The following is a 12,728-nucleotide window of genomic DNA, read 5'->3' on the forward strand; positions in this document are numbered from 1 at the left end:
GTTTCAAGGCTAAAGCCAGTAGCAGCAGAATGTTTATAACGTATACTATACTTTTGAACAAATTAACCATTCATTCTAGTAGTCTCTCTTAGAAATATACCACCATATCAACAATCCTGATATAACCCCAGTCCAAACCATCTGTCCTATAAATTATCTCTACCTGAGGAAGATTGATGGAAAATGGTTAAAAATAATTTCCACTTAACTGAGTGTTATTCACCCCTAAAAATCAGAAGTGCTGCAAGCATTGGTATAAAGTGTTCACAGGAGCCTCTCTCATTTCCTCTATCTCCTTGTTCTAGCCACTTGCTGATACTCTGCTTCCAAGGTAGCTGAATCATCCTTTTAGAAGTTTGATGAAGATCAAGTTGAGATAATTGTAGCATACTTAGTTGGATACTCTAGTCTAGCTTTCATTTCCTGGACCCCCCAAAAGAGGGGAAAGAAGCACTTTATTTAAGTCAGTTCCCTCTGAAATACTATTAGTGTAATGGACAACATTTCATTTTCTGTCTTGAAATTTGGTCACAATAGTTGCATAAATAAATGAGCCCTGGAGACCTGATTGGTTTAAATTTTAATTTTAAATCTGTTTTTAAGGGCTGGGGATGTGGCTCAAGCGGTAGCGCGCTCGCCTCGCATGCGTGCGGCCCGGGTTCGATCCTCAGCACCACATACCAACAAAGATGTTGTGTCCGCCGAGAACTAAAAAAAATAAATAAATATTAAAAAAAAAAAATTCTCTCTCTCACTCTCTCTCCTCTCTCACTCTCTCTTTGAAAAAAAAAAATAAAAATAAATAAATAAATCTGTTTTTAAATTTTATGTAAAAGCAAAATATAAGATACTTTCCAAAGAATTGTGTGTTAAACATAATTCTGGAGAGTGAATATTTAAAAAGCAAGTTTAAGAACTAGAAAATTTTTATTATTTTAGTCTAAGTGAGTTTAATAGTATAATTAATAATAGCTATGAAATTATACTCATAGTTTCAGTCCCAATGTAGCAATTAACCTTACATAATTCCATTTTAATATAAGACCCTAAATATAACCCTAATTTCTACAAATGTCCTCCTCTTGACAAAGATAAATGATAGAAAAATACAGTGATTCAGTGCAAATTTGTCTCCCCAGTGTGAATGGCATAATTTGAATAGGATAGCAGTTGCTTCTCATTTCATGTAGAATAAAATTATAATTTCTCACTGTGTCCTTTGGTGTTCTTCATGATTTGACCACTTGTCTAACTCTGTGATCTCCTTTCCTGTCACCTTCTTATTCAATCTGGCCTCACTGACTTTCATTCTAGCCTTCCAACATATCAAACTCCTTTATGTATCAGAGGCTATATATACTCAACTATTCTCAGTTTGAAATGTTTTTTTTCTGCAAATTTCCTCCATTCTTGCTGTTCTTCTGTCAAACTTACATGACAGTTTCTTAGAAAGACCTTCCCAGACCATTCTGGCTAAAGAAGCCCCATTCTATTGAGACACACTGCCACATTACCGTATATTATTTTATTTCTAACAGTTACCATCATGTAAAATTATCCTATTTGTGTTTTTTTTTTGTGTATGTGTGTGTGTATATATATATTTATCTGATTCTTCCCACTTCAGTATCAAAGTCATGAGAACACGGATTTTGTTTCTTTACTGCTGTATTATCAGCACCTAAAATCAGGCCTGTTGATGCTTAATAAATATTTCAAATCAAAAGAACTACCTATAGACACCTTTATTGTCATTCAGGCCTCACATTAAAATAAATGCCATTATTGCAGATAATTCTATTTTTATACTCTCTACCACATAGTTATAGAAAAAAATTGCCAAGGTAAATATTGTTATCTATCTTTTTAATATCCAGCAACATTTATTGGATGACCAACCCCTTATTAAGGCGTAGTACTAGATGTGCCTATTGATTTAAAAAAAAAAAAAAGCTTAGTTTTTAAAAATGGATGATTCAGATAGCAAATGAATATACGAAAATAAGTGTGACTACGAAAATGTACTTTAAAATAATTGAGGGTATGGGATAGTTATGTTTTGCTAAATGTGTCTGGAAGGTAGTTGAAATGATGGAGAGGTGGGACAGTGAGAATGCTGTTTCATTTTCCACATACATAGTAATTGTTCTGAAGTAACTGCCTAACCTAATTAGCTTCTATGTGTTCTTCAGCTTTTTGTTCAAGTGCCATTATAGATAGTAGAAAAGTATATGTAGAGTATTATGTGTATTTTCAATTATTTATTTTTTTATATTTGATTATTTTGCTCCATTTCCTCCGTTGAACCCTAAAGCTTTGAGAGCAGAGACCATATCTCTTTTTCCTCATTGCATTTGCAAAAAGCTAGCACAGGATAGTCAACTCTCAGTTAATATTTGCTAATGAATGAAAGGTGATAGATTGGAAGGAGTGAGGGAGGGTAGAGAGAAGACCTTTTAAGAACTCATGAACTAGTCCAGATATACAGGATGATTAGCAACTGCTCTAGGACAACAGTGGAAAGTACAAAGAAAATACATTTTTTAAAAATGAAGAACTTGTTAGACTAGTAAAGAAGCCAGTAGAATCAAGAAAACACTCTCAGATATTGCTCCTGAATCATTATAATTAGTTGATAGTTACCTTTAACAAAATGGGGGCTTTAGGAGCTTTTCAGTAAACTGATTTTATGAGAGATAATATATTTACCTTACATGAATTTCTAGTCTACAGCCCCAGTTGAATGATATGGCACTGAGGAAATCTAGGAATAACTCCAGAGTCCCTGTTGATAATCATGGAGAACTAGAGTACTGCCTTAAGATGGATGTCTTTGTTCATTAGGACAGCAACAGCAAAAGTACCGTAAACTAAATTGCTTATAAACCACAGAAATTTATTTCTCACTTGTATGGAGGCTGGCAATATCAAGGCTGGCAGATTCAGTGTCTGGTAAAAGGCCACTTCCTGGTTCACAAGCATCTGTCTTACTGTAACTTCATATCGTAGAAACAGCAAGCAAGTTCTCTAGGCCTCTTTTATAAAGGGATTAATTATTTGTAAAAGAGCCCTCATGATCTAATCACCTCTCAAAGTACCTGCCTTCTAATACTATCACATTGGGGTTAGAACTTCAACCCCAGTTTGTTTAAGGTGATATAAACACTGAATCTGTAGCAATGGCAAGCATCTGATTTTCACAAAAGGATACAGACCAGACCACAGAGTGCAGAAATGACAACATTCATGAGCTCCATGTCAGTACCTAGCAAAATAGGATTATTAAACAGATGGTTCGTGAGCACTTAGTTAATGAAATAGTGATCACTAGGAGCCACCATAAGTTCACCAAAACAAATCACATCAAAATAACTTAATTTGTTTTAATAGGATTACTAGATCATGAACAACCATAGTCTGTATAAAGCATTTAACTAAGTTCTTTGTTGTGGACAAGTTGAAGAAATGTGGTCTTAATAGTAGTTAGGTAAGTATGTTCATGACTGACAGTATAATTATGTTCAGAACATAAATTATTTAGCAAGTGGCAATATAGGGATGTAGTTAAAGTATGGGTTCTGGGACTAGCCTTCCTGGGTTCAAATCCAGATTCTCCCACTTTCTAGTAGTTTAACCTTAGGCAAGCTCCATCATCTTTTAAGTTTTAATTCCCCACCTATAAAAATAGATATGATACTAATTATACTTACCTGTAGACATTGTAGTGAAATTAAATGAATTATCACAAATCACACACAGAACGGTGAACACTTAACAAATAGTAACCACATGATAAATACCCTTAATAAATGTAGGAATTTTTTTTTAACCAGGAAGAAAATCTGTAATGACTCACTGTTAAGACTTTAAGCCAAACCTGTCCCATTTGACTTTTTTCTTCAAAACCCAAATGAAGACATAAGATTTGAATTTAAACATAACCTAAATATGGAAAAGAGAGAGCCAATACACACTGAATAGCAAAATTGGCTAACAATAGACCTTGCTTAAAAATAAATCTGAATTTGGCAAGATAAAATTTAATAAAGGATAAATATGAAATCCTTCCTAGTTTTGGCATTCATTTATACTTGCTTAAAAAAAACTTTGTAAGAAAAAAAGATTTATGGATTTGACTTGACTAGAATTTGATTTAAGCAATGTTATTAAGATAGAAAAAAATTAATAATTTAGTGACCAGAACAACAAACAGTTCCAATATTGGTTTGCTATATTAGATATTATATTCTGTTACAGATGATACAGTTTAATAGAAACATCAATAAATTGAGGCAATACACACAATGGTAAATATTTTATAAATTATAAGAAGAGGAATGAAGGGCACTTAATAACCTGGAAAAGGAAAGTGAGATATTAATCTTTAAATATCTTAAAAGATAATATATAAAATACAAATTGGATTTGTTTTGTAAGGCTCATTCAGAAGAACTAGCTTCAGGAGTGCGGATTTGACTTTGGTATAAATATTCGAGCAGAGGCAAGGTATATACTTCTCAGAGGTATTGCAGTGAGTTCCTGCATTGGGTGGGAAATGATACCTTTAAGATCTCTTTCAGTGATCTTAATGTGTCCATAATGTCTTTCAGTGATCTTAATGTGTCCATAATGTGTCCAGGACTTTAATTTTATACATGTTGAACTTTATTTTGCTACTTTATCATCATAAATTAATAATGATAATCTGTAGGCTATGTTATATACCATTGTTTCAGTCAGCTTTTTCATTTCTGTAACTAAAGGACCTGACAAGAACTATTAGAGGAGGAAAAGTTTATTTGGGGGCTCCTGGTTTCAGAGGTCTTAGTCATAGAAGGCCAGCTCTCCATTCCTTGGGGGCTCAGGGTGAGGCAGAACATCATAGCAGAAGAGTGGTGGAGGAAAGTGGCTCAGGACATTGCACCAAGAAGCAGAGAGAAAGAGAGAGAGTGTGCTCTGCTCAACAAGGACCAAATATATACCCTAAAGGCACAGCCACAGGGACCCACCTCTTCCAGTCACATTCTACCTTGCCTAGAGTTACCAACCAGTTAATCCCTGTCAGTGGATTAATGCACTGATTAGGTTTAGGCTCTGATAACCCAATCTTTTCACCTCTATAAACTTCTTGCATTGTCTCACACGTGAGCTTTTGGGGGACACCCCCTATCTAAACCATAGCAACCATGAATTCCAAAACAGCTTCGATGGCAGTAGAAGTCAATCTGGAAGAGTAATTTGTTTGCCAGTCTTGTTAACAGACCTTTCCAATATATGGAATTTTTGTACTGTATTTCAGAAATGAATTGGCGTCTGAGTCCAAAAACATGTAGATAGGAACTTCTTTCAGAATTTTGAGAATGTACCTGCTGACTATACATAGGGAACACAGTCTTTTAGGTCCATAAGAGATAAGAAATAAATGTAGAATCATATGCAAAGTATGTCAAATGCACATACATCTGAAGTTTCTGTTAACTTTTTAAAAAATATATTTTAATGCATTTTTAACCTTTATTTATTCATTTATTTTTATGTGGTGCTGAGGATCAAACCCACACATGCTAGGCAAGTGTTCTACCACTGTGCCACAACCCAGCCTTCTGTTAACTTTTAATCACTAAAAATCCATTCATTTAGTAGTCTTTCAAAAATTCCCAAGATACTTAGTAGTGATTGGCAATTCCTTAGTTTGTTTAATTGTTGTACAACATATTTTAAAGACATAAAAAAGTGAAAACATTTTTTATGTTTTCCTCATGACAGCCCAAAATAATTGCGTTTTTTAGCATTTGAATGTAAACAATAAGGATTTTTATGAACCTTTTCCCTTAAAATGTTTGAACATGTTTTGAATGACTTTGTTGTGCACATGGTTCTATGCCAAAAATCTTTATTACAACATCTTGGCAAAATTATGTGTTCTTTTCCATTGAACTTCTTCTATAACAGACTTAATATTATGTGGAAGATATTTGAAGACAAACTATAGCTATAATATAAAAGTACAGTTGCCCCTTTCTCTTGGTTCTTTAGATAAGTGGGCACTAGAAATTATAGGTAGTTTTGGCAAGAGTTCAAAGGTTAATGTAGCAGATAAATAAAAGGAATTTTCTGTAAATTGAGACCTGCATTATTTCAGTTGTCTTGTCTTTCCTAACCTAACTCATTTAATTTTAAAAAGTAAATACTTAAATTCTTCCTGACAGTGTGCTCAGCTTTTACTATCGTTTATTACTTCAATTATACTTGATATCACTTAGAACAATCTGCCATTTAGAAATCTCAGTATAGCCTGGAGCTTAGTATTAGATCTGGCTGCTATTGTAACATGTACAGCATATGACATTAATGTATCAAAATTAGATTGGATCATCCCTCCTGGTTAAATTTATTTCACATTTCTTTTGTATTCAGTTAACATAAACCTATTAGGGAAGCTGACACATGGGGATGGCTGTATAGGAAGGATATTTTTAAAGTATTTTGATTAAAAAATGAAATTATAGAGCCATGGCTTTTCTGAGTTGTGTAATCCTTTTTTTTTTTCTTTTAAAAAAATGTCACAAAGTCCACATCCCATATTTATATCATTCCAGTTATGTTATATACAGGCATAAAGGGGTTAACTATAAGATTAAGGAGTTAACTCCAGGGTTAAGGAGTGACAGAAGAGAGCCTTTCAGTAATTGAACTTAACTCCTGTCTTTAAGTCACATATTGTTTTTTTGCTTACCCTATGCCCTTAATCAAAAATAAATGACACATTTTTAAAATAGAAATTTCTTATACATTAGCATAAAAACTATCCCTAGTTTTGTCTTCAAACTTTCCCACCTTTAATGTGACTAGAATATCGCAAAGTAAACTGAAAGTGGACTCAAATGTATTAAGTGGCAGAATCAATAAATGTACTAGAATAATAAAATTTATGTTTTACAGTAATCACCAAGAATAAAATTCAAGAATCATAGGCATTAAGTTAATTTTTTTAATAATTTACAAGAAATCCAGCTTTGGATGCTTTATTTTGATGCAGTTTTAATTATAACATTAACTCAGACTGCCAGAAACACCTTTGTAACCATTACAGGTATCTAAATAACATTTTAAAGGTCTAATAACTCTCAAGATAGTTTCATAGACAAAGAAAACCTGGAAATTTGTTAAACCACACTTTGTGTTACTCAATAAGTGATCATCCAATTCATGAATTATCTATTTCTTTTATTTCTCTTCCTGTTGCCTCCTTCAGGCCACTTTACCACTCATTAGCACTTCCAGAGAGTGGTCAGAAAAAGAAGAATCTCAAATTAGTCACTCTTGTAAACAATCTTTAAAAGTTTGGTAGTAAAGAATTGGTGCAGTTGCTAGTTAAGAAAAATGAACTATATGTGAATCTTTTTAAGTTCTCTCTGCTTCTCATTGACTATGTGCAGTTAAGATTGTCTTCTGCAGTGTCTCACACTGTCTTTAAATGTGTTTCATATGTTGTGAAAATGACCAAATGAAATTTAATCATTTTTTATTTATTTACATTTTCTCCTTTTTATAGTATGTTGTTGTTACTAACTATATGACTATACTCACAGAGCTTTTTATAAGGCACTATAAATTATTTTCTTGGTTTTCCAGTTGAGACATTTAGGAAATGATGAAGTACACATTGTTTGGTCAGAGCATACCAGAGACTACAGGAGAGGAATTATTCCTACAGAATTTGGCGATGTTCTTATTATAATATATCCAATGAAAAATCACATGTTCAGTATCCAAATAATGAAAAAGCCAGAGGTAAGAACTCCTTTGCTCCCATTTTTAATACTAGATTTTGAGTTCTGTTTGGTTTGTGAATTCTTTCCATCTTATAGAAGAAAAATTAGACCAGGCATCAAATTGTGAAAATGGGGGGAAATGCAACCCAGTCTCTGATAGCAGAGTAGATTATCTTAAACCTGGTACAGAAGGAAATAAAACAGGATAAATAACAAGAAACTGCTCAAATGGGAGATGGCTCAGTAGTGTCAGGGTGAAAGTTTCTGAATACTAATCTCATTAAAGGACCTATCTTTCATTAAAAGAATGATCATTGGGAGGTCAAGGCAGGAGGATGGTGAATTCAAAGTCAGCCTCAGCAATTTAGGAATACCCCTGTCTGTAAATAAAATATAAAAAGGGACTGGGGATGAGTCTCAGTGTTTTAAGTGCCCTTGGGCTCAATCCCCCAAATCCCCCAAAAAATGATCATTTCCTAAAAGACTCAGAAGTAAACCCTCCCTTTAGAACAAGAATATGTGATTCCTATATTTTTATTTTATATGCTTATTAAAATTTTGTGATTTTTAGTCATGTTGCTTAATAAATGAGGACACTACAAATTTAAAAATAATAAAATAAAAATAAAAAGCCTACTTCTGTATCCTTTCCTACAGTTGAATGTCTTTTGTATTATAGCATAGGGTTAAAATGGCTATTACAAAAGTATTTCAAGATCAGAGAAGTTTGCTATTATTTTGTTGCATTACTTTCTTTCTTTTTTTTTTTAAGCTTAACTTTTTTTAGTAGAAAACTTACTCTTTGACAATTGATCAAGAATCTTCAGAATTCCTTGGATTGGGTTAAGCTTTTCATGTGTGAATTTTGCTGATGGCCAGTTTTTTTTAAAGTTTATATAAACCAGAGATCAACATGCCATGGCCCACAGCCTGACTTTGTACAACCCACAAGCTAAGAATGATTTTTTTACATTTTTCTTTTTAAAATTTTTTTGACAAATAAGACAGTTTGTGGCCACAAAGCCTAAAATACTCACTATGCCTTCCACAGCTTATTTCCGTGCCTTCAGCTACCATTTGTGCCAGTGATATTCATATAAAATAATGTGTGTTGGTAGAGGAGCAATGCTGGGGATTGAACCCAGCTAGGCAGACACTCAAGATATACCCCCAGGCCTAAATAGAATAACTTTTGAAATTGTCATTTCCCTGTTGAAAACGGCATTTAATTTCAAAACACAGATTTTTTTTCCTAATATACCAGGGTAAAGTATTTTAGGTTCTGTAGTAAAGGTAGTCTCTCACAAAAGTATGAAAGACTTCCTGACTATAAAGATATATATTTTTCCTATGTTTGCTCAGTGAGGAATAGGAATTTACTTCTAGCATTAGGTTTCTATATATAATTGAAACTACAAAACTTTGAAAATTGGCAGGATATATAAATTATTTAGTTGGTTACATGAAGCACATGGCTGTTTTGCATAGACACCCTGTAGAACATTGGCATTTTTTGTTTATGGTCTAGGATAAGTGATCCAGCATGGAAAATAATTTAATTATTGAACAGATTTTTTTACTCAAGGAAGAACTAAAGAAGCAGAAACACTTTTGAATGCAAAATGTTCTTGATTGCTCTTGTTTATAGTCTTTCTACAATTTAAATATAAAATTGTTTTCATTTCTTTATTAGGTTCCCTTCTTTGGTCCACTTTTTGATGGTGCTATTGTGAATGGGAAGGTTCTACCCATTATGGTTCGAGCAACAGCTATAAATGCAAGCCGTGCTCTGAAATCACTGATTCCATTGTATCAAAACTTGTATCCTTTTTAAACAATATGGTTTCTACTCTAATGTATGTCTGCTTTTCCAAGGTAAATATTTCTGTTTGAAGACCGTTGGGTTAGTTTCTGTTTATTGATAAACCAATGGTGGAGTTCCTCCCCATTGATTTGAGTAGTTATGATATATGAGTGATGTATTTTCTTTTATATAATTTTAATCAGTACTAATCTTTTGGTTAATTAATGAGAGTTGCATTATTTTTGGACATTCTGCTGCTCTGAAGATGCAGAAATAATCAAAAGTCATTGCAAAGAACTCAGTCTTATTGGGGAAACATACTGTTTTCAACATACATGCAATATGTATACTAACAAGGGGTCCCCACTCAGCTGGAGGGGATAGTGTTATCAGGAAACACTTCTGACTAATGTGAGGATTAAACCAATCTTGAGGGACAAATAAGAGTTAAATCAGAATGATGAGATTAAGAGCTTTCCTAATAGAACAATATAAACAGAGACATGGAAGTATGAGAGGACATGCAGTAATTAAGACTGTAGTTTCTGGAGCTAGATTATACTCAAATTCTGACTTTTCTTAAACTGTGTTTTCTATAACATCTCTGAGCCTCAATTACTTCAATTACTTATCTGTAAAATAAGAATAATTGTAATAGCTAGCACCTGTTGTTACAAGAACTAATAATGACTCATACGTAAAGCTCTTAAGATAGTGCCAAATATACAGCACATAGAAAGTTTTCAGCTATTTTCTGATGGTCTTTTATAAAATGAATTTGTGTTTTTCATATACTTTTTTCAATATGATTAACACTATTTCATTATTACTGTTCTTTAACATAATAAGCTATAAATATTAGGATTTAAAAGGAAGGCTTTTAAAAATGTTTCATTCCACATGACATAGATATAATTTGGTAATCTGCCACAAATATTTTTTCTTTTGATGAAAATCTACTTAAGAACTCTGATTCCTACTTAATTTCTCATATATTCTGACACTGAAATAAAATTACAAATGGATTATTGTATGTTAAATTGATAAAGCTTAATGATGTTTTGGGGCTGGGGTTGTGGCTCAGCAGTATAGCACTTGCTTAGCACATGTGAGGCACTGGATTCGATCCTCAGCACCTCATGAAAATAAATAAATAAAATAAAGGTATTGTGTCTATCTACAACTAAAAATTTTTTTTAAAGCTTAATGATATTTATATAACATTTTTTATTTGTAACGTATTTATCTTTACTTACTTTAAATTAAAAATATGTTAAGTTTTTGAGTGAGTCATTTTAGGGAAATGATAATTCAGGAGATTTACATTATTAAAAATATAATTTGGAGTGTGTGCCTGTAGTCCCAGATGCTTGGAAGGTTGTGTGAGCCACAAGTTTGAGACCAGCCTGGGCCACATAGCATGATCCCGTCTCAAAAAATGACACTAGGAGAAGTCTACTAAATGGAGATGTATAAATTGGAAAGAACTTTTTTTTAAATTTTTTACATAGTATTTTTAAATTAGTGCTTTATAAATATACATAAAGGTGAAATTTACTGTGGTGTAGTCATATATGTACATGGGATAGTTTGGTCAATTTCATTCCAGTTTCTTCCATTTCCCATCCCTCTCCTTTCCCCTCAAACCACCCCACACACACACACTTTCTGTACTCCAGTGATCTCCCTTCTATTTTCATGGAATTCCCTTCCCCTCCCCCCTTCTTCTTATTATTTTAGTCTTTGGTCTAGGTTTTGGATATGAGAGCAAGCATTCAACCCTTGACTTTCTGAGTCTGGCTTATTCCACTTAGCATAATGTTCTCTAGTTATATCCATTTGCCAGCAAATGCTAGAATTTCATTCTTTTTTATGGCTGAGTAAAACTCCATTGTGTATATATACCACATTTTCTTTATCCATTCATCTGTTAACAGGCATTTTCGCTGGTTACATAACTTGGCTATTGTGAATTGTACTACTATGAACACTGATGTGGCTATATAACTAAAGTATGCTGATTTTTGTTCCTTTGGGTAAATACCAAGGAATGGGATAGCTGGGTCATAGAGTGGTTCCATTACTCATTTTTTGAGGAATCTCCATACTTGAGATCCCACCAACAATTTGAGTGTACCTTTTTCCCCACGTTCCTTGCCAGCCAGCATTTTTCTTGATAATTGGCATTATGATTGGGGTGAAATGAAATTGATTTGCATTTTTGTCCATCATTTGTATTTCCTCTTTTGAAAAATGTCTGTTTAGTTCTTCTGCCCATTTATTAATTGGGTTATTTGGTATTTTTATATTAAGTTTTTGAGTTCTTTATATATTCTGGATTTTAATCCCCTGGGGAGTGGGTAGCAGTGATATTCTCCCATTCTGTAGTCTCTCTCTTCATACTCTTTGTTTCCTTTGCTGTGCAAAAGCTTTTTAATTTGATGCCATCCCACTTACTGATCCTTCATTTTATTTTTTACGCTTTAGGAGTCTTGTTAAGGAAGACAGTGCCTGTGCCAGTATGTTGGAATGTTGAGCCTATATTTTCTTCTAGCAGTTGCTAATTTCTGGTTCAGTTCTTAGGTCTTTGATCCACTTGGAATTGACTTGTGCAGGGTAAGAAGAGGATTTGGTATCATTTTATATTTTTTTCACACACACACACACACACACATATGTGTGTGTGTATAAGTTGTCGTTGGACACAATACGTTTATTTATTTATTTTTATTTTTACGTTGTGCTGAGGATTGGACTCAGTGCCTTGGATACGCTAGGTGAGTGCTCTACCACTGAGCCACAACCCCAGCCCATTAGTGTCAATCTTCTACATATGAATATATAATTTGAAAAGAAATTTCAGTGGGCAAGTTCAGTAAGTTATTAGTGTAAACACGGAAAAAGTATTTATTAATGTATTCATTCATTTATTTATTTATTTTTGTGCCAGGGATTGAGGGGCACTCAACCACTGAGCCACATCCTCCAGCTCTGTTTTTGTATTTTATTTAGAGACAGGGTCTCATGGAGTTGCTTAGCACCTCACTATTGCTGAGGCAACCCTCCTGTCTCAGCTTCCTGAGCTGCTGGGATTACAGGTGTGCGCCACAGCACCCTTAGTTTCTAAATCTCTTCTCTTTGTACAGTGT

The 12,728-nt window shown here is 33.5% G+C and overlaps 1 protein-coding gene across 9 annotated transcripts in view; it reads left to right on the top strand.

The window, feature by feature from the left end:
* RALGAPA1 (Ral GTPase activating protein catalytic subunit alpha 1) overlaps nt 1-12,728 on the top strand; it is a 224,815-nt gene that overhangs the window by 181,464 nt on the left and 30,623 nt on the right. For all 9 annotated transcript variants that reach the window (XR_014021551.1, XM_081290574.1, XM_081290578.1 and 6 more), the window contains 2 exons: nt 7,636-7,794; nt 9,469-9,596. Coding sequence is in view for 8 of the 9 variants with exons in the window: in XM_081290574.1 (XP_081146700.1) it covers nt 7,636-7,794; nt 9,469-9,596 (287 nt within the window). In the remaining variant the exon portion in view is untranslated. The remainder of the gene's footprint in view (nt 1-7,635; nt 7,795-9,468; nt 9,597-12,728) is intronic.

Source organism: Spermophilus citellus, assembly GCF_964194105.1.
Source record: "Spermophilus citellus genome assembly, chromosome: 4".
Lineage (NCBI taxonomy): Eukaryota > Metazoa > Chordata > Mammalia > Rodentia > Sciuridae > Spermophilus > Spermophilus citellus.